Source organism: Rhinoraja longicauda, chromosome 7 (assembly GCF_053455715.1).
Source record: "Rhinoraja longicauda isolate Sanriku21f chromosome 7, sRhiLon1.1, whole genome shotgun sequence".
Lineage (NCBI taxonomy): Eukaryota > Metazoa > Chordata > Chondrichthyes > Rajiformes > Arhynchobatidae > Rhinoraja > Rhinoraja longicauda.
This window is the reverse complement of record NC_135959.1, coordinates 12,261,442-12,287,464: the sequence shown is the minus strand read 5'-3', so window position 1 is coordinate 12,287,464 and position 26,023 is coordinate 12,261,442. Positions and strand designations below refer to the sequence as shown.

The window sequence follows — 26,023 nt, the reverse complement described above, 5'->3', positions numbered from 1 at the left end:
GACATACTGTAACTGTGATCTTTACAGCAGTGCCATAATACCAACCACTATCACTGGTATACTCCCAGTTGCAAATTGCATCAAAAGGCCAGATGCTACAATGCTGGACATCACTCAAGGTTTGCCAAAAAAGGAAACATAAAGTTAATTAAAGAAATCACGCAAACGCACATCAGTGGGCAAGTGGCTCAAAATGGCAATGGGCAACTGTACTTTCCATAAGTGGAATAGCTCATGGATCTGATCGCAATGCCACACTTAAACAGCAGCACTGTGGCGCAGCGGTAGAGTTGCTGCCTTACAGCCCATGCCGCGCCAAAGATCCGGCTTCGAAGGTGACCGACGGGTGCTGTCTGTACGGAGTTTGTACGTTCTCCCCGAGACCTGCGTGGGTTTTCTCCGACATCTGCAGTCTCCTCCCATAGATTTTTTGATTTTTTTGATTTTGAGATACAGCGCAGAAACAGGCCCTTCGGCCCACCGAGTCCGCGCCGCCCAGCGATCCCCACACATTAACACTATCCTACACCCACCAGGGACAATTTTTACATTTACCCAGCCAATTAACCTACAAACCTGTACGTCTTTGGAGTGTGGGAGGAAACTGAAGATCTCGGAGAAAACCCACGCAGGTCACGGGGAGAACGTACAAACTCCGTACAGACGGCGCCCGTAGTCAGGATCGAACCTGAGTCTCCGGCGCTGCATTCGCTGAAAGGCAGCAACTCTACCGCTGCGCCACCGTGCTATACTCCAAAGATGTACAGGTTTGTAGGTTAATTGGCTTGGTATAAGTGTCAATCGTCCCTAGTGCATGTAGGATAGTGTTAGTGTGCGGGGATCGCTGGTCAGTGTGGACTTGATGGGCCAAAGGGGCCTGTTTCCACGCTGCATCTCTAAAAATAAGCTGTTGCCACAGAAGGCTGTGGAGGCCAAGTCAATGGATGTTTTTAAGGCGGCGTTGGATAGATTCTTGATTAGTACCGGTGTCAGGGGTTAGGGGGAGAAGGCAGGAGAATGGGGTTGAGAGGGAAAGATAGATCAGCCATGATTTGAATGGTGGAGTAGACTTGATGGGCCAAACGGCCTAATTCTGCTGCTATCACTCATGAACCTATGGCCCTGATGATTGCAATAAAGGTCCAACTTCAACACGCAGGTGAAAAGAGGAAGTTTGACACTCACTGCAACGTTCGGCAAGGAGTGTGGGTCTATCGCGGGTTGTCTGAGGAAGAAGGTGGTTTGCCAAGTGTGATCACACGATTAAGAGTGGTTGAATGATAGATACGAGGCAATAATTGGATTAGATGAGAAAAACCTGGAACTGCTTTTGGGGACACGAGGAACTGCAGATGTTGGTTTAAAAAATATGCGCAATATGGGCAGCGCGGTGGTGCAGCGGTAGAGTTGCTGCCTTACAGCGCCGTAGACCAGGGTTCCAACCTGACTACGGACGCTGTCCGTAAGGAGTTTGTACATTCTTCCCGTGACCGCGTGGGTTTTTTCCGGGGGCTCCGGTTTCCTCCCACATTCCAAAGGCGTACAGGTTTGTAGGTTAATTGGCCTCCGTAAATTGCAAAGAGCCCACAGTGTGTAGGATAGAACTAGTGTACAGGGTGATTATTGGTTGGTGTGGATTCGGTGGGGCGAAGGGCATGTTTCCATGCTGTATCTCTAAACTAAGCTAAACACAATGCGCTGGAGTAACTCAGCTGGTCAGGCAGCATCTCTGGAGAACATGGAAAGGTGACGTTTCAGGTCGGGGCCCCGAAACGTCACCTTTCCATGTTCTCCAGAGATGCTGTCTGACCCTCCGAGTTAGTCCAGCACGTTGTGTTTTTTTTTCCGTTGTATTTATCTGACGTGTAATTTAGCACCTAATAATGTCAGCTGGGAAGTTGACACCTGGTCCCCATGAATGCCAAGTACCACCACAAACTCAGTGGGCTGAAGGGCCTATTTCCAAGCTGTGTGACTCTGTTACTGTGACCATGGCGCGAAGAGCCACTTATGAGAGTACAGGTTAATTAGAATGGAAGTGAGTGGCGTCCATGAGGGAGTCCACGTTGAGAAGGATATCGCAATGATAAGGTTTCCTGAATGGTACATCCTTTTTGGCTGAAAGCCAGGATCCATAGAGTGAATAGAGGTTCTGGAATGTGGGGGTGTCTAGGTTGTAGTGGAAATCTGTAACTCCAACAGGAGACAGGCAAAAGCTCTGCAAAGGAGTCTAGTATAAGACATTAATAATTGTTGCGCTATTCAGACCACAGTGTTCTCCATTAAGAAGAAACTAAAAAGTGTCAGTGGAGTGGCACAGTTATGCAGCGGTTGAGTTGCTGCCTTACAGTGCCAAAGGCCTGGGTTCCATCCTGACTACGAGTTGCAGATGATACCACGCTGGGTGGTAGTGTGAACTGTGAGGAAGATGCTATGAGGTTGCAGGGTGACTTGGACAGGTTGTGTGAGTGGCATGGCAGATGCAGTTTAATGTAGATAAGTGTGAGGTTATTCACTTTGGTGGTAAGAATAGGAAGGCAGGGTATTATCTGAATGGTGTCAAGTTAGGAAAAGGGGACGTACAACGAGAAATGGGTGTCCTAGTGCATCAGTCACTGAAAGGAAGCATGCAGGTACAGCAGGCAGTGAAGAAAGCCAATGGAATGTTGGCCTTCATAACAAGTGGAGTTGAGTATAGGGGCAAAGAGGACCTTCTGCAGTTGTACAGGGCCCCAGTGAGACCGCACCAGGAGTACTGTGTGCAGTTTTGGTCTCCAAATTTGAGGAAGGATATTCTTGCTATTGAGGGCGTGCAGCGTAGGTTTACTAGGTTAATTCCCGGAATGGCAGAACTGTCATATGTTGAAAGACTGGAACGACTAGGCTTGTATACACTGGAATTTAGAAGGATGAGAGGGGATCTTATCGAAACGTATGATTATTAAGGGGTTGGACACGTTAGAGGCAGGGAACATGGTCCCAATGTTGGGGGAGTCCAGAACAAGGGGCCACAGTTTAAGAATAAGGGGTAGGCCATTTAGAACGGAGATGAGGAAAAACTTTTTCAGTCAGAGAGTTGTGAATCTGTGGAATTCTCTGCCTCAGAAGGCAGAGGAGGCCAATTATCTGAATGCATTCAAGAGAGAGCTAGATAGAGCTCTTAAGGATAGCGGAGTCAGGGGGTATAGGGAGAAGGCAGGAACGGGGTACTGATTGAGAATGATCAACCATGATCACATTGAATGGCGGTACTGGCTCGAAGGGCTAAATGGCCTACTCCTGCACCTATTGTCTATTGTCTGTTGTCTATTGTCTGCCTTTACGGGCTTTTCTTACGGGCAAGAGGTAGAAAAAGACAGTTTTAATGATTGTACAAATGTGGGGAAAAGTGGGACCAAGGTTATTTACGGTTAGGTTCAGCCTTGGATATTTGCCAGATGGAATTAACGACAAAAAATGAAAATGGCAGCCTATGTAGATATAATAGTATTGTGGTTACGTTATAGGTGATCCCTGCATTAGGGGGGGGTGAAGAGGCCGTGGGGGGTGAGTTTGTGTTCCTAGAAAAGGGACCATTTTTGTACTTCCGCGTACACATCATCTATGCACACATGAAGAAATGCAAGTTGAATAAAGAATTGTGTGGATTTATTGTGTGGAAATCTAGGCACAATGAGATAGATAAGAATGATGAATACAGAAGCAAGGAACTGCAGAAGCTGGTTTATCGAGGAAAGACACAAAATGCTGGAGCAACTCAGCGGGTCAGGCAGCTTCTCTGGAGAACATGGATAAACATAGAAAATAGGTGCAAGAGTAGGCCATTTGGCCCTTCGAGCCAGCACCGACATTCAATATGACCGTGGCTGATCATCTAAAATCAGCAACCCGTCCCTACTTTTTCCCCATATCCCTTGATTCCTTTAGCCCGAAGAGCTAAATCTAATTCTCTCTTGAAAACATCCAGGGAACAAGTGACGTTTCGGGTCAGGATCGGTCTGAAGAAGACTCCCACCTGAAACGTCACCCAACCGTGTTCTCCAGGGATGCTGCCTGACCCTCTGAGTTACCCCAGCATTTTGTGGATTTTCTTTGATAAGAATAAATGCTGGTGGGTGCTGATATAGGTGGAGACAGGAAGAGAGGGACAGAGGAACTATCTAAAGTTAGAGAAGTCAATGTTCATACCGCTGGTGCTGTTCCTCCAATTTCCAGTAGGCCTCACTATGGCACTGGAGGAGGCCCATGATATAAAGGTCAGACTGGGAGTGGGAGGGGGAGTTGAAGTGCTCAGCCACCGGGAAATCAGGTTGGTTAAGGCGGACTGCTTGTTTGAATTCCTTAAGCCCAATTCCTCAATTCACCCAGCTGATGAATTGAGGAATTGGGCTTAAGGAATTCAAACAAGTCAGCTCTACAAAAGGAGAGGGGAAAATGGGATTGAAAATAAGGTGGCAACTCCTTGCGATGGAGGAGCCAGTGATGAGCTTTTTTTTAGAAGGATGCTCATGTAGATTGGCAGTAACATTAGGATTAGGTTATCATTTATTGGACCGTGGGACAAAATGCCCTCCAGTGCTCAATGATCTCCCACTGGAGATTTCTTTTCTCCACGTGCTGCCATTTTGGGTTGGCCCACAGTTTCATTACCCTCGCCTTTACACTTGCCCTTCAGAATCAGAATCAGAATCAGATTCACCTTTATTGTCATCCAAAAAAACAAGTCTTTTGGCCGAAATTCCGTTACCCACAGTCCAACAACAAGAGCAATAAAAAATAAGCAATAACACACACAATCACAAACCAACACAAAACAAAAAAAAAGAAACATCCATCACAGTGAGTCTCCTCCAGTCACCTCCTCACTGTGATGGAAGGCCAGAGTGTCTTTTCTCTCCCCTGCCGTCCTCTCCCGCGGTCAGGCTGTGGAACTTGCAACGGTCAGACAAAAGGTCCTACTTCTGTAGGTTTGTGGGTGTCAGTCAGGGTCCGCCCCGTGTTTGAGCTTGTGCTCGGTTAAGGCCGTTGGGTTATCGCGTCTGTAACGTCTCAATCCGTTTTCTCTCTGCCCTCGTCTTACGCCCGGTTGACCATCGTCTTACGCCCGAAGCCCATCATCTCAAGGGACTGGATCCCGTGCTGCTGGAAGTGTGTGCTAATGAGTTTGGACTGGTCTCCCCTTGTGATATTGCTGAGATGTCCTGTCAGCCTGACTCGGAGGCTGTTACCTGTTTCGCCCACAGAAACATAGAAACATGGAAAATAGGTGCAGGAGGCGGCCATTTTGGCCCTTCGAGCCAGCATCGCCATTCATTGTGTTCAAGGCTGATCATCCACAATCAGTAACCTGTGCCTGCCTTCTCCCCATATCCCTTGATTCCACTATCCCCTGGAGGTCTATCTAACTCTCTCTTAAATTCATTCAATGAATTGGCCTCCACTGCCTTCTGTGGCAGAGAATTCCACAATGTACAGTAAGTTACACTCCTTACATTTAATTGCATACACCACATTCTTTTGCTCACAGGTTATCCTCTGTTCTATCTAGTCTCTCTTTCCTGTCACTCTATGTTTATGGCCATTACCAGGTCGGTGCAGGCCCCACATTACCTTTGCCCACAGTTTGGGCTTGTCTGTAGAACTTGTACTGACCAAGATGTCCTCCTAAATGCTGACATTACTCTGTATCCCTGCAATGTGACAAGTCCCCTTTGGAATTGTTCAAAGCGGCCCTTTTGTGGGCTAGGGTTAGGACAAGAACCATCAAGAGCGTCAGCAAGTAAGGGAGGTGGGAAGAGAAGTTGGGTGATTGACTACTGTTGAGACCTGATAGCAAACTTGTCGTAACTTGGATCTGAACATAGAAACATAGAAAATAGGTGCAGGAGTAGGCCGTTCGGCCCTTCGAGCCTGCACCGCCATTCAATATGATCATGGCTGATCATCCAACTCAGTATCCCGTACCTGCCTTCTCTCCATACCCCCTGATCCCTTTAGCCACAAGGGCCACATCTAACTCCCTCTTAAATATAGCCAAATGAACTGGCCTCAACTACCTTCTGTGGCAGAGAATTCCACAGATTCACCACTCTCTGTGTGAAAAAAACCTTTCTCATCTCGGTCCTAAAAGACTTCCCCCTTATCCTTAAACTGTGACCCCTTGTTCTGGACTTCCCCAACATCGGGAACAATCTTCCTGCATCTAGCCTGTCCGACCCCTTAAGAATTTTGTACGTTTCTATAAGATCCCCCCTCAATCTTCCAAATTCCAATCTTCCAAACATCTCGGCCTGCTGTGACTGTGGAGGAAGAGATAAAGTGGAAAAAGATGTAGGAGGAGTGTCACTGAGAAAAGATGCAATTGCCACCGTGGACAGTAAAAGCGGAGACAAAGAACAGCAAAGCAGATGGTCTGGGAGAAGGTTCCCAGATATCCAGGCCAATGGACTGGATCAGGGAGGGGTGAATGGAAGGAGGTGAATGGTAGACGGCAAAGGATGCAGAAGAATAAGGGAGTGAAGATGGAATATGAAAACTAATGCAATGCTGTAGAAAGCAAGTTTAAAGACATGATAGGGCTGGAGATGGTACAGTGGGCTCACCAGAACGTTGCCTGGCATGGAGCGTTCTAGTTATGAGGAGAGACTGGGGAGGATGTGCCTATTTTCCATGGAGCAGAGGAGGTTAGGAGGGGAAATGATTGAGGTACACAAAATTATAAGAGGAATAGATAGGGTGGACTGCAGGAAACCTTTTTATTCACAAAATGCTGGAGTAACTCAGCAGGTCAGGCAGCATCTCGGGAGAGAAGGAATGGGTGACGTTTCGGGTCGAGACCCTTCTTCAGACCCGAAGACTCTGAAGAAGGGTCTCGACCCGAAACGTCACCCATTCCTTCTCTCCCGAGATGCTGCCTGACCTGCTGAGTTACTCCAGCATTTTGTGAATAAATCGATTTGTACCAGCATCTGCAGTTATTTTCTTATACTGCAGGAAACCTTTGTCCTCTCAAAGGTATAAAAAACTAGTGGACCTTGATTTACAGTAAAGGATAAGATATTTTGTGAGGATATATGCTGGAGACCATTTTCACCCTAAGAGGAATGAGTACCTACAAAACACTGCATGAGTCAGTGCTCGAAGCCGAGTTGCTGACACATTTAAGAAATGTCTAGACAAGCACTCGAATTGCCTAAAAATAGAAGTGCTGAAAGACATTATTAATACAGCATGAATATAGAGGGCTGAATGGCCTGCTTCTATGCTGCATGATGTTAATTGGAAATGCTTTCAACAATGCACTCAAAACAAAATGAGGACGGTAAAAGGTATGGCAAGCCCATTAAACACAACTGCATCAAAGCATTTAATTACGCAAAACTTAGAGCGGAGAAATGCAATATGCATCAACTGATCTTTGGTCAGGTTCTTGAGCCAATGAATGGACAATGAGGAAAGAGAGGACTTGCCCAATGTATCCGCTGATTCCAATTTCAGATTCCAATTTGGTAAGGTGGCACAGCCTCACCAGTGCCACCTTACCAAACACTTTCTGAAAAGCGACGTACGCAACATCTACTGACTCTCTTTTGTCAGTCCTGCTATTTACTTCTTCAAATAATTCCAGCACATTTGTCGGGAAAGACGTCCCCTTCGCAAAGCCATGCTGACTTTGGCCTATTTTATCAAGAAGGAACAGAATTAGGCCTTTCGGCCCATCAAGTCTACTCCACCGTTCAGTCATGGCTGAGCTAGATGTTCCAGATGTCATCTATTGTATCCACTGATCCAGATGTCAACTTCTCTACATCGGCGAGACCAAACGCAGGCTCGGCGATCGTTTCGCTCAACACCTTCGCTCAGTCCACCTTAACCAACCTGATTTCCCGGTGGCTGAGCACTTCAACTCCCCCTCCCACTCCCAGTCTGACCTTTATGTCATGGGCCTCCTCCAGTGCCATAGTGAGGCCCACTGGAAATTGGAGGAACAGCACCAGCGGTATGAACATTGACTTCTCTAACTTTAGATAGTTCCTCTGTCCCTCTCTTCCTGTCTCCACCTATATCCTTTCTTTGTGTCCCTCCCCCCCCCCCCCCCGATATCAGTCTGAAAAAGGGTCTCAACCCGAAACTTCACCCATTCCTTTTCTCCTAGATGCTGCCTGACCTGCTGAGTTACTCCAGCATTTCGCGATACCTTCAATTTGTACCAGCATCTGCAGTTATTTTCCTACACGACTTGCCCAATGACTATTTGTTTTTCTTTGCTGCAGTGGTGGAAAAACCATCAGTACAAAAGAGCATGGGAATTAAACAAAAGCTTCAGCGCAAGTGAAAAATAAGATGATGGAGAAAATAATTGAACTCAAGGAAGACAGATCCTTGGAACCAGTTGGGTTTCCACCTCAAGGCTTCAAAGGAAATGTGCGTGGAGACAACAGTAGATAGCCGGAAAGTGTAGGAAGGAACTGCAGATGCTGGTTTACGCCAAAGCTGGACACAAAATGCTGAAGTAACTTAGCGGGACAGGCAGCATCTCTGGAGAGAAGGAATGGGTGGCGTCTCAGGCAGGAAAAGCATCTCATATTTCGCTTGGTCAGCTTACAACCCAGCGGCATGAATCCTGATTTCTCTAACTTCAAGTAACACTCTCTCCACCCCTCTCCCTCTCTGTCCATCCCCCACCTTAGTTCTCCGACTAGTTTCGCTGTCCTCCTGATTAAATATTACTGATTGTATGCCTCGTTGTCACCTCCCCCTCAGCTAACAATGTACCATTCCACATTTCCTTGATCATCGTCCTCTTTGATCTGTGTTTTCACACCTTGCCCTTCTATATCTATCTGTCTCCCTCCCCTCTGACTCTCAGTCTGAAGAAGGGTCTCAACCCAGAACGTCACGCATTCCTTCTCTCCAGAGGTGCTGCCTGGCCCGCTGAGTTGCTCCAGCGTTTTGTGTCTATCGTCATAGTAGACAGTCAGAATTCCAGAAACATGGGCTAGAAATTTGTTCCCAATCCTAAGCAATCCCAATCAGTGAGCCACTTTTGTGGGAATGCAGTTGTGCTGACACTGGGTGAAACCAGGACTGGGCTCTGTGGTAAAGAACTGCAAAGAGCTGAGAATCCTACTATTAAGTTGCACACAAATATGAGATTTAGATGAGATTTAGATTTAGATGAGAAAACTTGCCTGTGATTGAACACAATCCTCGTTCAGGCATCAGAGCCTCTTTACAACAAGATGGAACCAGCAGATTGAGAGGTAATAATTTGAATGATCGCCACCGTACAGAAAAGCCACCAACCATTCCAGGTCAAAGATTCACTTGCACTCTCTCCAACCTTGTCTACTGCTGCCCACGATGTGGCCTCATCACCAGCGACACATGGCTACCATTTTGCAGTGTACAAAATCATGAGAGGAATAGATCAGGTAGATGCACAGAGTCTTGTGCCCAGAGTAGGAGAATCGAGGACCAGAGGGCATAGGTTCAAGATAAAGGGGAAAAGATTAAATAAGAATCCGACAGGCAATTTTTTTCACACAAAGTGTGGTGGGTGTACGGAACAAGCTGTCAGAGGAGGTAGTTGAGGCTGGGACTATCCCAAAGTTTAAGAAACAGTTAGACAGGTAGATGGATAGGACAGGTTTGGAGGGATATGGACCACGCGCAGGCAGGAGGACTAGTGTAGCTGGGACATGTTGGCCGGTGTGCGCAAGTTGGGCCGAAGGGCCTGTTTCCACACTGTATCACTCTATGGCTCGCTCGGCCTTCTCCACTGCCATGATGATGCCAAACGGGAACTAGAAGAACAGCCTCCCCATCTTTCTGCTTGGGTAGTCCACAACTCACTGTTATTAACATTGTGTTTTCCAACTTCAGATAATCCACACTCCCTGCGCTCCGTTCTCCGGGCTCCTGTCAAGAGTAGCGGGCCCCAGCACCCACCTCTGCGGACATCCGCTAGTCAATAGACAATAGACAATAGGTGCAGGGGGAGGCCATTCGGCCCTTCGAGCCAGCACCGCCATTCAATGTGATCATGGCTGATCATTCTCAATCAGTACCCCATTCCTGCTTTCTCCCCATACCCCCTGACTCCGCTATCCTTAAGTGCTCTATCTAGCTCTCTCTTGAATGTATTCAGAGAATTGGCCTCCACTGCCCTCTGAGGCAGAGAATTCCACAGATTCACTGGCAGCCAACCAGATAAAGCCCCCTTCATTGCCACTCTTTGTCCTTCTGCCAACCTGCTACCCATGCTAGTGCCTGCCCTTTGATACTGTAGGCCCTCATCTCCCTTCACAGCCTTACCAGTGCCACCTTACCAAAGACTTTCTGAAAAGCGACATACGCAAGATCTACTGACTCTCCTTTGCCTGTCCTGCTATTTACTTCTTCAAATAATTCCAGCAAATTTGTCGGGCAAGACCTCCCCTTCGCAAAGCCATGCTGACTTTGGCCTATTTTATCGAGAAGGAACAGGATTAGGCCATTCGGCCCATCAAGTCTACTCCACCGTTCAATCATGGCTGAGCTATCTCTCCCTCATAACCCCATTCTCTTGTCTTATCCCCATAACCCCTGACACCTGTACTAATCAAGAATCTCTCGATCGCTGCCTTAAAAATATCCATTGACTGGCCTCCACAGCCTTGTGTGGCAATGAACTTCACAAATGGTTCCAGCACCTCTAATTTATCTGGTTCCATTTATTACTTTCTTTTCTTATCTGACTGCAGCAACTGTAGCTTGTTGCATCTCCACTGATTATCTTCCTACCTCCATCTTAACCTTCACCATCCTCCCCACCCACCCAATCTGGCTCCCTCTGTTCCCTTTTTTTCTCCCTCCTTGTCTTACGCCCACCACCCACTGTGTCCCATCTCCAGTATTCGTTGGGGAGGGGGAGGAGAGGGAGAAGGGAAGAGGAGGGGAGGAGGGAAGAGGAGGGAAGAGGAGGAAGAGGAGGGGAAGAGGAGGGAAGAGGAGGGGGAGAGGAAGGGGGAGAGGAGGGGGAGAGGAGGGGGAGGGGAGGGGGAGAGGAGGGGGAGAGGAGGGGGAGAGGAGGGGGAGAGGAGGGGGAGAGGAGGGGGAGAGGAGGGGGAGAGGAGGGGGAGAGGAGGGGGAGAGGAGGGGGAGAGGAGGAGGATGGGGAGGAGGAAGAGGAGGGGGAGGGGGAAGAGGAGGGGAGGAGGAAGAGGAGGAAGAGGAGGGGGAGGAGGAAGAGAAGGGGAGAGGTGGGGGGAAATGAGGGGGAAGAGGAGGAAGAAGTGGAAGGGGAGGGGGAAGGGGAGGGGAAGAGGAGGGGGAAGTGTAGGGGGATGAGGAGGGGGAAGAGGAGGGGGACAATAGACAATGGACAATAGGTGCAGGAGTAGGCCATTCGGCCCTTCGAGCCAGCACCGCCATTCAATTTGATCATGGCTGATCATTCTCAAAGAGGAGGGGGAAGAGGAGGGTGGAAGGGGGAGGAGGGGAGGGAAGGAGAGATCTATCATCTGGACTACATAACGGAAATGGCTTGAAACCTTAGATGCTACTATAACACCAACACGAATTAGGTAACCAAAAAAAAACCCTTCTAAATCTACACTTTCTAAGAACCAACACTTTATTACGGAATTCCCAAGGAACACCTTCCATTTCCCATTAACACCTCGCAAAATCAACGAGGGGACTTCCACGAATTCGTGTGTGGGGGGGGTTCAAATGTGAATAGGCGCGTGTAATGAATGAATTGAATGCATAGCTCCCGGTGCGTGGAAACGTCGGCCCATCCAGATAGATTGCATTGAATCAGTCTAAAAATATATTTATTTTTTTTGACAGTCACAGGCACGTGATGAAATTCCGTGATCCCTGCAGTCCGTTTTCACAACAAGATCCCCCCAGTTCGCAGTGCAGATGGAAGTCCGCGTTCAATACTGGCAACCAGCGATCAATCCCTCAATCGCTGCCAACACCGGGAGATTGGACGAGCGTCCCTCTGGTTTGCAGAGAGAAGGGAGGGTTTGGGGGTTTTTTTGCAAAAAAAAACCGAATAACAGCGACAGTCTCCACGCACTGAGATGTACATTACCAGTAGATGGCACCAATGCCGGGGTCTCCGGTCTGATTTATACACATCGTGCAAAGGGTAGGAGATGGGGGAAGCCTTATTTCACCACGCCGCACCGACTGCATGAAGGCGCCCCACCAAATCAGATACACACACAACACACACACACAACACAACACACTCTCAATTCCGCATGGTGGAACACAAGGAAAGCCAGCAGCTTGATTTCCCCTCCAACACCGCATCAATTCAAAAGCGATACCCCTTGTACTTTTGAAACACCTTTGTCAATATCCACCTCGACACATCCCATCAACGACCAGGACCGGCGTGTGTCAAAATAATATAGCACAATAATAATAATAATAATAATAATCCACTCACCATATTAACTTCAGACACGTGGTCGATACTGGCGACGTCGATATTCATCCCAACGCTGACTGGTGGACCTTGGGTACAAATGGGGACGAGAAGAATATTATTATTATTATTATTATTATTTATTTTTGGTCAAAAGTTCTTCTTCTCATGCCGCACAGATTTTGTAATGGGCCGTTTGACTTGGGGGGGGGGGATCTAATGCCGCACAGATTTTGTAATGGGCCGTTTGGCTTGGGGGGGAGGGGGGGGGGGCAATGATACGAACTAAGCCTTACCTCCAAAGTCGGGTCTCAGGCGAATGTCGTATCCTCTGAGCATGTTATCCACAGTCTCCTTGACAAACGACATGTTTCCGGGTTCATTTACGCTGGGGTCGAAAGACACACACAAGGGGGGAGGGGGGTGTGGGGGGGGGGGTGAGGGGAAGAGAGAAAGAGAGAAAATTGAAAAATCATAATTCATTCCCAATTGACATTCCGTCCCTTAATACGCGAGCTGACTCCCCATCCACCGCGTTTCGGATCGCCTTACCTCTGAGCACAGCAAACTACCGCCACCAATACCACCGGCGCTGAGAAAATACCAAAGTAACGTCTTCCCGGGTATGTCCACATTCCTTGGTTGTTGGGCGACAAAACTAGTTCGTGGGGTCAAAATGGCAACAAATGCCCGGCGGAATACGAGGCTCCCTTCAAAGTCCAAAGCATCGGATAAGACTGCAGAGCAAAGCTTTACCCATCATTGACCGACATGGCTCATAAATGATTAGAAGAAGCAAAAAAAAAAAAAAAAAAGAGGTTGTTTTCTTTTCGTCTCGATCCTGTGGTTATTGTGTGTGTGTGTGTGTGTGTGTGTGTGTGTGTGTGTGTTTCTGCACAAGACGCCGTTAATTCTTGCGAATAAAATCTAATGGTCCTTCTTGGATGGATGCATCTTGTCACAGTACTGCTGAAAGGCTCGTACAAGAGTCTTATTTTTTTTTCCTCTCTCTCTCTCTCTCTCTCTCTCTCTCCCTTGAATTAATTCTCTTTCTCCACGTTCACTTGAAGTCGAAATTCAGGTCTTCGCACAATCCCATATTCAGAGGCGGCTTCGCCTTCTTTTTTGATATATATATATTATATATAATATATATATATATATATATACACACGCACACACATGCACTCACAGAATGAGAGACTGTCGTTGATAGTCCTCAAGAAAAATAGATTTCAGACAACTGCCTCGGCGCTAGAGCAATGGAAACGGCCGCACGGTTATAATCCATCCAATTCGTTGCCATCGTACACTGGCCGGCGGTCCAGACGGGCGAATCCCTCTCCCGTTCACATCTCACGCACCCAGAAGAAGGTGCCTGGGACCAAGGTTGGGCGAGAAGGTTGGTGTCGCCGCACGCGAGATGGTCGGAGTTTGTGGAAGCCCCGGGTTAGCTTGGCAGGGGAGGAAAAATGAAGAGGACGCGGCGAAGCATGTGATTAAAATACTCCCCCCCAACCCCCCTTGATTCAGCCCCTCTACGATTGCAGCGTCGCACAGACTGACGGCCGATTCAACCAGCCAGGATCAGGGGCAGAGTCGACAGTAACATCACACAGGAGGGGTAATGGGGCAACCTGAGCTCCTGGGATAATCAAGGAGGGAGGGAGGGAGGGAGGGAGGGAGGGACTGGTGCGCTGGTTTGAAGTAGCCGGAGGCTTGCACTGGGTGTAAAAGGGACAGAGCGCATCGCCTGGGCTCCGGTGAGCTCAACGCAAAACGCAAAAAGGGAATGAATTGTGTTAGAAGGAGCAAAGAATCGCACTGGAGACACAGGAGGGGAGAGAGGGGGAGGGAGGAGGGGGGATCTCTAATAGGGGCGATAACCCTTGCAAAGCCGGAAAGCTACAGAAAAGCAGTAAATGTTAACTATTGATGAGATTGAGGATGGGAGGGTTTGACGGAGAAGGGGGGGTGGGGGGTGGGGGAGAAGGGAGGGGGGGTGGGGGAGAAGGGAGGGGGTGGGGGGAGAAGGGAGGGGGTGGGGGGAGAATGGAGGGGGTGGGGGGGAGAAGGGAGGGGGTGGGGGGGAGAAGGGAGGGGGTGGGGGGGAGAAGGGAGGGGGTGGGGGGAGAATGGAGGGGGTGGGGGGGAGAAGGGAGGGGGTGGGGGGGAGAAGGGAGGGGGTGGGGGGAGAAGGGAGGGGGTGGGGGGGAGAAGGGAGGGGGTGGGGGGGAGAAGGGAGGGGGGTGGGGGAGAAGGGAGGGGGCGGGGGGAGAAGGGAGGGGGCGGGGGGAGAAGGGAGGGGTGGTGATAACCCTTGCAAAGCCGGAAAGCTACAGAAAAGCAGTAAATGTTACCTATTGGTGAGATTGAGGATGGGAGGGTTTGACGGAGAAGGGGGGGATGGGGGTGGGGGGAGAAGGGAGGGGGGTGGGGGAGAAGGGAGGGGGGTGGGGGAGAAGGGAAGGGGGTGGGGGGAGAAGGGAGGGGGTGGGGGGAGAAGGGAGGGGGGTGGAGGGAGAAGGGAGCGGGGGTGGGGGAGAAGGGAGGGGGGTGGGGGAGAAGGGAGGGGGTGGGGGGAGAAGGGTGGTGGGGGAGAAGGGAGGGGGGTGGGGGGAGAAGGGAGGGGGGGTGGGGGGAGAAGGGAAGGGGGTGGGGGAGAAGGGGGGTGGGGGAGAAGGGAGGGGGGTGGGGAGAAGGGAGGGGGTGGGGGGAGAAGGGAGGGGGTGGGGGAGAAGGGAGGGGGGTGGGGGGAGAAGGGAGGGGTGGGGGAGAAGGGAGGGGGGTGGGGGAGAAGGGAGGGGGGTGGGGGAGAAGGGAGGGGGGTGGGGGGAGAAGGGAGGGGGTGGGGGAAAAGGGAGGGGGTGAGGGGGAGAAGGGAGGGGGGTGGGGGGAGAAGGGAAGGGGGTGGGGGAGAAGGGAGGGGGTGGGGGAGAAGGGAGGGGGGTGGGGCGAAGGGAGGGGGTGGGGGAGAAGGGAGGGGGGGAAGGGAGGGGGGTGGGGGGATCTCTAATGGGGGCGATAACCCTTGCAAAGCCGGAAAGCTATAGAAAAGCAGTAAATGCCACCTATTGATGAGATTGAGGATGGGAGAGTTTGACTGAGAAGGAGTGCGAGCTATTTCAAGAAAGCGAGAGATTGCAAACGTTACAGGACGGCCATTTAGCTGCAGATTGGGTCTGTAACTGAGCTTTTTTTATTTTTTTAACACAGTGTGGCACAATGTCTCAAATGCATTCTCTCCCCGCCCGTGGAAGTGTTCTGCTCTCCAATTAATCCGGATTCACAAAGTTTACAAGAGGGGCGGGTTTAAGAAGGTCCGCTTGTAATCTGGGACTACCCGGTGGAATCTCGCATCTAACGGGCGGGAGAGTGGGAATGGTACTTCTGAAGAATTGTATTCAATGCACCGTCAGAGACCACGGTTAGACCGCGAGTGACCGGGAGCTGGATATGCACGTCCAGCATTAGATGTTAAATTGGTGCAGAGGGTGGCAGAGTGAATGGGGAGGGAGGTGAGAATGAGGGACTTCACCTGAAAAGCCAGTGGCTAACATTAAGCAGCATGTCCAACTGACAGAGAGCATTATAACTGTTCTATTCCAGGCCACACACCATGTGATCTCTGATGAAAAGATGGACATCTTCAATTTTTTAAAATCTATTTGTGGACCACTGCTGATGTAAAGAGGGCGAGTCTTTCAAAACGGACGGCTAAAGACACGCAGGGTATCTCGGGGTTGTCGAGGGCGATTTCCAATACGAATACTGCAAAATAGGTGGCGAGATTTAACAAAGCCACACACCACACGGGGCGAGACGATGGTTAGTCCGAGGGAAGGAACTGGCAGATGCTGGTTTACACCGAAGATAGACACAGAAATGCTGGAGTAACTCAGCGGGTCAGGCATGCAGCATCTCTGGAGAGAAGGAATGGGCGACGTTTCGGGTCGAGACGTCTCTGAAGAAGGGTCTCGACCCACATTGCTTCCCGCCAGAGATGCTGCCCGACCCGCTGTTACTCCAGCTTTTTGTGTCCGTTAATTAGAAAGGGCCTCGTTTAGACTTCTGCCTCCCTCTCCGTTGCCACTCCTGTCTATTTTGGAACCGAAATATTACGGTATTGATGAGAAGCTGAGCATTCACACAACATCATGATGTAATGGCCATCTACAGACTGCCAATCTGCCAACCATGATCAATAGTCAACGGTTTTCACCGCTCACATTTGCTTGGTTCTCATACATGATGAAATTCTGTTGAAAATAATTCATCCCGTGTTGGCTTTATTCATTCCCCCGTCTCCGACCCCAACATCTATTACGGCCCTATTAAAGTTCAGTTCAGTTGAGCTTAGTTTATTTATTCACAAAATGCTGGAGTAACTCAGCAGGTCAGGCAGCATCTCGGGAGAGAAGGAATGGGTGACGTTTCGGGTCGAGACCCTTCTTTATTGTCGGGTGTACCGAGGTACAGTGAAAAGCTTTATGTTGCGTGCTAACAAGTCAGCAGAAAGACGACACACGATTACAATCGATCCATTTACAGTGCGTAGATACATAGAAACATAGAAAATAGGTGCAGGAGTAGGCCATTCGGCCCTTCGAGCCTGCACCGCCATTCAATATGATCATGGCTGATCATCCAGCTCAGTAACCTGTGCCTGCCTTCTCTCCATACCCCCTGATCCCCTTAGCCACAAGGGCCACATCTAACTCCCTCTTAAATATAGCCAATGAACTGGCCTCAACTACCTTCTGCGGCAGAGAATTCCACAGACTCACCACTCTCTGTGTGAAGAAATGTTTTCTCATCTCGGTCCTAAAAGACTTCCCCCTTATCCTTAAGCTGTGACCCCTGGTTCTGGACTTCCCCAACATGATAAGGGAATAACATTTAGTGCAAGGTAAAACCAGCAAAGTCCGATCAAGGATGGTCCGAGGGCCACCAAAGAGGTAGATAGTTGTTCAGCGCTGCTCTCTGGTTGTGTGAGGGTGATTCCGTGGCCTGACAACAGCTGGGACGAAACTGTCCCCGAATCTGCTGGGGTGCGTTTTCACACTTCTAAGTTTCAGGCAATTCCAAAACAAGCACATTGCATCGTTGAATCAGGTCATTCAACAAAGCTTTACAGTGACCACTGTAACGTTCGAAGAGTTGCCACATCTAGATTTATGTAGGAAGGAACTGCACATGCTGATTTACACCGAAGATAGACACAAAATGTTGGAGCAACTCAGAGGGACAGGCAGCCTCTCTGGATACAAGGAATGGGTGACGTTTCGGGTTGTGACTCTTCTTCAGAATTCTAGATATATGCTTAGCATGCGAGAGGGAGTTAGAATTGGCATTGTATTGTGCCTTCTGTTTATCTCAGCCTGGGCCTTAGCAATATCTCAAATTGAAGATGGACACAAAAAGCTGGAGTAGCTCAGCGGGTCAGGCAGCACCTCTGGGGAGAAGGAACACGTGACGTTTCGGGTTGAGACCCTTCTTCAGACTCGACCCGAAACGTCACCCATTCCTTCCCTCCAGAAATGCTGCCTGTCCCGCTGAGTTACTCCAGCTTTTTTGGGTCTATCTTCGGTTTAAACCAGCATCTGCATTTCCTTCCAACTGAACATCTCACGTTGTTGCCCACAAATGGATTCTTACCCTTGTCCAAACCGCCCATGAGTCCAGACCCAAAACGTTGAAATTGTGCTTTAATAGTTGCTGACTGACCCGACGAGTTTTGTCTTTTTTTGTTTCAAAATCTCTGTATTTATTTTCACCGTCCCATCTCTTCCCCTTGGGATATCAACATGACCAGGTTTCTATGCAAAATATGTCCCTGTATATCAAAACATAATAACAATTAAACCAAAGTGCCAAATGCTGGTGGAATTCAGCGAGTTAGGCAGCATCTAGGGAGGGAATGGACAGGCAATGTTTCTGGTCGGGTCCCTCTTCAGACTGGAGAAATGACCCGACCCAAAACGTTATCTGTTCATTCCCACTCCCGGTGCTGTTTGACCCCTCTAAGCCACTCTGGCACTCTTGTGTTTTGCTAAAGATTCCAGCATCTGCAGTTTCATGTGTCTCGTTAAAAAAGGAAAATGAGGAGGAATTTCTTCAGTCAGAGGGTGGACAATCTGGGGAATTAATTGCCACAGAAGGCTGTGGAGGCCAAGTCACTGCATATTTTTAAAGCAGAGATAGATAGATTCTTGATTAGTACAGGTGTCAGGGGCAATGGAGAGAAGGCAGGAGAATGGGGTTAAGAGGGAAAGATAGATCAGCCATGATTGAATGGCGGAGAAGACTTGATGGGCCAATAGGGCAACGATAGGTCTAATTCTGCTCCTATCGCTGATGAAGGATAGTGATCAAATAAACTATTATCAAATAAATAATAGTGTTCAAAGAAGGTCAAATAAAATTAAAATATATGATATAATGCATTCCTTTTACTGACAATAATGACAATTGGACAATGGTATCCAACTGCATGAATTCTTATTTATTCACTTCTTTGATAACATTAAAAGGAAATGTATTACGACGCAGCTCCAGATGAAAGCCTACAAATTGGAGAGATCACGATACACTCAAAACAACGATGGTCACTGCTGGAAAGACCTAAACACGATTCATGAAGGACAGTTCACAATCTTGCACTCACTAGATACTGTAGCACCACGCACTAAATTCTAAACACCTACATTTGTGTATTAGACATTTTGAGTTGCACCCAGACATTTATCATGTTGGAGGGGGAGATCAAAGCATTTGCTTTCTCCATGCCTTAAATCAGATTTAATTTCCATTCTTAAGTAACTGTCTTTCGATTCGGTGATGTAATGAGATAAATGTGTGTTTAATTTTGAATAGAATTGAAAATGTTAATTCAAGTTATTTGTTTGGATGATCTAACTAGTGATCTCTGCTTATTCTGCCAGAGTTACATAGCAAGGTTCTGACACAATGACCTCCAAACCTGACCAATTCCACACCCATTAGCCTTGTACTATTATGGTCTTGTTACCTCGTATGACTAATAGTTTATTGTATAATGAGTTATTTGTTGTGTTATTGTATTAAAGTGCCTTTAAAGCTGCAGCAAGAATTTCATTATCCTGTGCCCAATGGGTGAAATAGCCTGACAGCGCCAGAGACCCGGGTTCGCTACTGACTGTATGGTGCTTGTCTGAATGGAGTTTGTACGTTCTCCCTGTGACCTGCGTGGGTTTTCTCCGAGATCTTCGGTTTCCTCCCACACTCCTACGACGTGCAGGCTTGCAGGTTAATTTGCTTGGTGTACATGTGAAATTGTCCCTAATGTTTAAAACTGAGGTGAGAAAAAACTTTTTCACCCAGAGAGTTGTGAATTTGTGGAATTCTCTGCCACAGAGGGCAGTGGAAGCCAAATCACTGGATGGATTTAAGAGAGAGTTAGATAGAGCTCCAGGGGCTAGTGGAATCACGGGATATGGGGAGAAGGCAGGCACAGAGTATTATAAGAAAATAACTGCAGATGCTGGTACAAATCGATTTATTCACAAAATGCTGGAGTAACTCAGCAAGTCAGGCAGCATCTCGGGAGAGAAGGAATGGGTGACGTTTCGGGTCGAGACCCTTCTTCAGACTGATGTCAGGGGGGCGGGACAAAGGAAGGATATAGGTGGAGACAGGAAGATAGAGGGAGATCTGGGAAGGGGGAGGGGAAGGGAGGGACAGAGGGACTATCTAAAGTTGGAGGTCGACGTTCATACCACTGGGCTGCAAACTGCGCAGGCGAAATATGAGGTGCTGTTCCTCCAATTTCCAGTGGGCCTCACTATGGCACTGGAGGAGACCCATGACATAAAGGTCAGACTGGGAATGGGAGGGGGAGTTGAAGTGCTCGGCCACCGGGAGATCAGTTTTGTTATTGCGGACTGAGCGCAGGTGTTCAGCGAAGCGATCGCCGAGCCTGCGCTTGGTTTCGCCGATGTAAATAAGTTGACATCTAGAGCAGCGGATGCATCACGGAGTATTGATTGGGGACGATCAGCCATGATCACAATGAATGGCGGTGCTGGCTCGAAGGGCGGCATGGCCTCCTCCTGCACCTATTTTCTATGTTTCTATGTGTGAAGGGTAGTGTTAATAATAATAATAATAATAATACATTTTATTTATATAGCGCTTTTCATATACTCAAAGACGCTTTACAGAGATTTTGAGAACATAGGGAAATGAATAAATAGATAAATAAGTAAATAAATAAATGAACAGAGAAAGGAAACAGAAGGTGAGGTGACCTTCAGTGGTTGAAGGCAGTACTGAACAGGTGAGACTTCAGCGATGTTTTGAATGTGGTGAGTGTGGGGGAGTCTCTAACGGTTTGGGGTAGTGAGTTCCATAGGGTGGGAGCAGCGATGGAGAAAGCCCTGTCCCCCCAGGATCTGAGTTTAGTCCGGATGTGGGGGGATAGGAGATTGGCAGCGGCAGAGCGGAGGTTGCAGGTGGGAGTGTGCCTGTGGAGGAGGTCGCTCAGGTAGGATGGGGCCAGGTTATGGAGGGCTTTGTAGGTTATGAGGAGGATTTTGTACTGGATTCTCTGGGGGATGGGGAGCCAGTGGAGTTTATAAAGGACGGGGGTGATATGGTCACGGATCGAGGTGTGTGTGAGTAGACGGGCAGCGGAGTTTTGAATGTATTGAAGTTTATTGATGATTTTTGAGGGTGCGCCATAGAGGAGGCTGTTGCAGTAGTCCAGACGGGAGGTGATGAAGGCGTGGATGAGGGTTTCTGCAGCTGTGGAGGAGAGGGATGGATGGAGACGGGCAATGTTTTTGAGGTGGAAGAAGGCTGTCTTTGTGATGTGTTTGATGTGTTTGTCGAAGGAGAGGGTTTGATCAAGGATGATTCCAAGATTCCGGATGTGAGGTGAGGTGGATACTGGGAGACCATCAATGTTGAGGATGAAGTTTTGGGTGGATTTGGTGAGCATTTTTGGACCAATGATGATGATTTCAGATTTGTTGCAATTGAGTTTGAGGAAGTTTGATTGAAGCCAAGATTTTATTTCAGTATTAATGTGCGGGAATCGCTGGTCGGTGCAGACTCAGTGGGCTGAAGGGCCTGTTTACGCGCTGTATGTTTAAACTAAACTAAACTAAACCAAACTAAACAATGCATATGACAATTAAACGCCCTTGATTTTTGTATTTCTTCCATAGCCCTGGTTTTCTAGGAGATAACTTTTGAAAAATTGCTAAATGAATAAAATTACCATGTTTTTATCGACAAGGACCAGATCCCAGAATCATTTCATCTCTATATCCATGTCTCAGAGATTCTATGTGAAGGAGATGCTGTAAGGCCCAATTTATCAATGTCACGAAAAGGCAAAACAAAACTCAATCTTCTTATGCAGTAAGTACTATCTGGTGAATGATTAACAAACTAAGGATCACTGCTGCAATGTTTTTGATCCCATGGCAATGGGCAGTGTTGCTTCTGTCATGATTCACACCTTAATGACCTTCATCAAGAAGTACTTAATGCACAGAAAGAAGGAGCTGTTGTTTCCCATTTTCATGACATTGTGTTCAAACTTGAATGACGCACAAAGTATAATCAAAAGATATTTCAGATTTATTTTTCCCCCCGGAATTTATAATTATGGGCCAGTTTGGCTCCATTGTAATCGCAGATAGAAAGGCTTTTCAGTCGCTTTGCAAAACTTTGTTCCTGAAGCCCTCAGATATCTCTTTGTTGTATCTTGCCTTTGAAATGTGGGCTTGACATCCAATGAATATTCCATGGTACAGACTACAGTTCCACATTATCGTGGAGCACTGTGGCTTATAAAACATGAAATATAAGAGCAGAAGCAAGAAATAAAAAAAAATCTATGGAATCCTTAATACCAGCGGGGAAAAGAATTTAAAACAATGGCATTGTGCTTAATCATACAGACATAAGCTAAATACAAATCAAAGTCAGTACTTTACTGTGAATGTTCGCAATTTCCTATAGACTTTGTATTCATGCTGAACATAATTCTTGAACCAACAGGTTTGTTCAAGGTGAGGTTATGTAATTATCTCTGCTAACGCAATCTTTTGCAATTAATTCATTTACACAGTGTTACAATTAAGTCTCTGAATATAGTCAGCCCTGCATTAGTTCAGGAGAGGAAAATCAAACATTTGAAACAAAGATCTTTCAACTAAAATTAATTCAACAATGAAAAGTATAAGAATCCCCCCTAGTTCATCTTTATGTAAAGATGTCTTTCTCAAAGTTCATCTTTACATAATATACTCAATAGGTTGTAGGTCGATATTTGTGGTTAACGACGGGTTAGGATGCGAGTGTTTAGCATTTCTTTGAGTGAATTAATCGTCTGTAGTTTCCTTTATTTAGTAGGTATTGGTAGCGTAGGTGGTGAGAGCAGGGATTGAGGGGGGTTGTTCTGGGAAGCCAGAACCAACTGTTGAGCCTTCCCGAGGTGTCGTCAGCCTAACTCAATGAAACACCAGTGAAGGGAGATGCCCACTTGATAACCCCAATTATATACTTGCATCGACACGATCAGTTTTTATGTTCTTGTTAACATGTTGATAGCTTATTATAGACAATAGGTGCAGGAGTAGGCCATTCGGCCCTTGGAGCCAGTACCACCATTCACTGTGATCATGGCTGATCATCCACAATCTATACCCCGTTCCTGCCTTCTCCTCATATCCCTTGACTCCGCTATCATTAAGAGCTCTATCTAACTCTCTCTTGAAAACATCCAGGTAATTGGCCTCCACTGCCTTCTGATGCAGAATGTTCCACAGCTTCACAACTCTCTGAGTGAAAATGTTTTTCCTCGTCTCCGTTCTAAATGGCCTACCCCTTATTGTTAAACTGTGGCCCCTGGTTCGGGACTCCCCCAACATCGGGAACATGTTTCCTGCCTCTAGCGTGTCCAATCCCTTAATAATTTTATTGTTTCAATAAGATCCCCTCTCATCCTTCTAAATTCCAGAGTATACAAGCCCAGTCGCTCCAGTCTTTCAACATACGACAGTCCCGCCATTCCAGGAATTATTGCATATGGAGTTAGTTATTGTCCTTAGCATAAGTGTGTATAAGCAGTATAGACATTACTTTGGCTTTATTTCAGTTTCAGTTTTGGGTTATTGTTACGTGTACCAAGGTACAGTGAAAAGCTTTGGTTGCGGGCTAGCCAGTCAGCAGAAAGATGGTACATGATTCCAATTGAGCCATTCACAGTGTACAACAGATATATGAGAAGGGAATAACGTTTAGCACAAGATAAAGCCAGAAGATTAAAGATAGTCCGAGGGCCACCAATGAGGGAGATAGTAGTTCAGGACTGCTCTCCAGTTGTGGCAGGATGGTTCAGTTGCCTAACAACAGCTTGATTTGTTTAGTTTAGTTTAGTTCAGTTCAGAGATACAGCCCTTTGGCTCAATGAGTCCGCACTGACCAGTGATCCCCGCACACGTACATTATCCTACACACACTAGGGACAATTTACATTTGTACCACGCCAATTAGTTTACAAACCTGTGCGTCTTTGGAGTGTGGTAGGAAACCACAGATCTCGGAGAAAACCCACGTAAGTCGCGGGTAGAACGTACAAACTCCGTACAGACAAGTGGCCATAGTCAGTATCGAACCCGGGTCTCTGGCACTGTAAGGCAGTTGCCCTACCGCTGCGCCACTGTGCCGCCCCTAAAGTTTGGACTTGGTTTTCTTGGTCGACCGCTTATCCTGGTGTTATAGCACAAGTACTTTGCGCTTTAACATTAATTTACCACATATAAAAATTGATAGAAACCTTGATATGTTGAATATTATTTCATTATCGAGTTAAGCTGTGACTGAACACTTTACCTATTCTCTGTGCCATCATCATGATTAAAGTGGATCCTACAGCACAGTTGTGATGTATAGCTGCTGACAGGTCTTGTCCCATTTAAGGTCACCACTGAGACACTCTCCATGGGGAGGTGGTCAAAATAGGCCACAGTAGGATCGATGAGATATTAATTGCTGCAGTTGTTGGCAGTTCTTTACATTTATAGCTACATGCTTCACTTTCGGATTCAAGGACCAGTTTATCACCTAGTCAAGAAAAGCTGTTTTTTAATAAAGATCTATACATATACATATGCATGTATTTGTTCAAGTTTCATATAATGTATCAGCCATCACTAAGTTGTACACAGTCTCATCACTGATTAGAATACTATAGATTCGGGTTTTCTGATATGTGACAACAACATTTTAGATGACACAATGCAAAGGGTGCCTTCTGTTAATGAGGTTTTAATCGAAGACTACCTCTGCCTCTCAGCTGGGTTTAATGTATCCTATGTGTAGGGATGAACTGCAGGTGCTGGATTGAACCGAAAATAGGCACAAAAAAGCTGGAGTAACTCAGGTCTGTCAGCATTTCTGGAGAAAAGGAATAGGTGACATTTCAGGACGAGACCCTTCTTCAGACTGAGAGTCAGGGGAGAGGGAAACTAGACAGTGAGATAGGGAGATAGGGAGATATAGAACAAATGAATGAAAGATAAGCAAAAAAGTAATGATGAAAAAGGAAACAAGCCATTGTTAGCTTCGCGGCACGGTGGCGCAGCGGTAGAGTTGCTGCTGGAGACTCAGGTCCGATCCTGACTACGGGCGCCGTCTGTACGGAGTTTGTACGTTCTCCCCGTGACCTGCGTGGGTTTTCTCCGAGATCTTCGGTTTCCTCCCACACTCCAAAGGCGTACAGATATGTAGGTTAATTGGCTGGGCAAATGTAAAAATTGTCCCTAGTGTGTGTAGGATAGTGTTAATGTGCGGGGATCGCTGGGCAGCGCGGACTCGGTGGGCCGAAGGGCCTGTTTCCGTGCTGTATTTCGAAACCTAAAAAAATCTAAATCTGTGGGCGAGGTGAAAACGAGTTACAGACAATGAGGCTCAACAAGATGACGTAGAATCTAGGACAATGACTTGGATGGGGGAGGAACTGAGGAACTGAGGGAGTGGGGAGACAAGAATCATGAAGTTACAGAAATCAATATACCAATATATCCTAAGTCATTTATCGAGGAGAGCTATTGATGATGTCCTTCCAATATTTATCCCTCAATCAACTAGAATGATAAACAGATTATCTGATTGTCATCAATAATCCATTTGACCCCTTGACATTGTTCCATCATTCATTGAGATCAGGACAGATTAATTCCTTTATACCATGTGCTTAATTTTCCCTGATATCCCTTAACGTCTTGGATTAATAGTGATCTATCAGGACAAGATTTAAAATTAACAAGCCGCCTAGCACCAGTACAGATTTTCAAATTGCTAACACCTTTTGCCAGTGGATGTGTTTGCTTAATTTATTCCTTAAAGACCGAGCTTTAATGTTTGGTTTATGGCCCCTGCTCCTAGACTCTTCAAACAATGGAAATGGTTTCTAATAATTCACTTTAATATCCTGTAAAATGTAATTATATCACCATTTATTTTTCTAAATTGCAAGGAATACAACTCTAGCTTGTGTATTCATAGAGTCGTAGAGTCTTACAAAGTGGAGACAGGCCCTTC

The 26,023-nt window shown here is 47.2% G+C and overlaps 1 protein-coding gene across 6 annotated transcripts in view; it reads right to left on the bottom strand.

Annotated features, from left to right (window-relative positions):
• gabrb3 (gamma-aminobutyric acid type A receptor subunit beta3) overlaps window positions 1-26,023 on the bottom strand; it is a 649,138-nt gene that overhangs the window by 325,245 nt on the left and 297,870 nt on the right. For 4 of the 6 annotated variants that reach the window (XM_078402114.1, XM_078402113.1, XM_078402116.1 and 1 more), the window contains 2 exons: window positions 12,724-12,815; window positions 12,449-12,516 (listed from right to left, as the gene is read on the bottom strand). In XM_078402114.1, coding sequence (XP_078258240.1) covers window positions 12,449-12,516; window positions 12,724-12,796 — 141 coding nt within the window. In that variant the 5' untranslated portion in view covers window positions 12,797-12,815. Of the gene's footprint in view, window positions 1-12,448; window positions 12,517-12,723; window positions 12,816-12,979; window positions 13,941-26,023 lie in introns of those variants that run through there. The other 2 variants (XM_078402112.1, XM_078402115.1) reach the window with 2 other exon arrangements.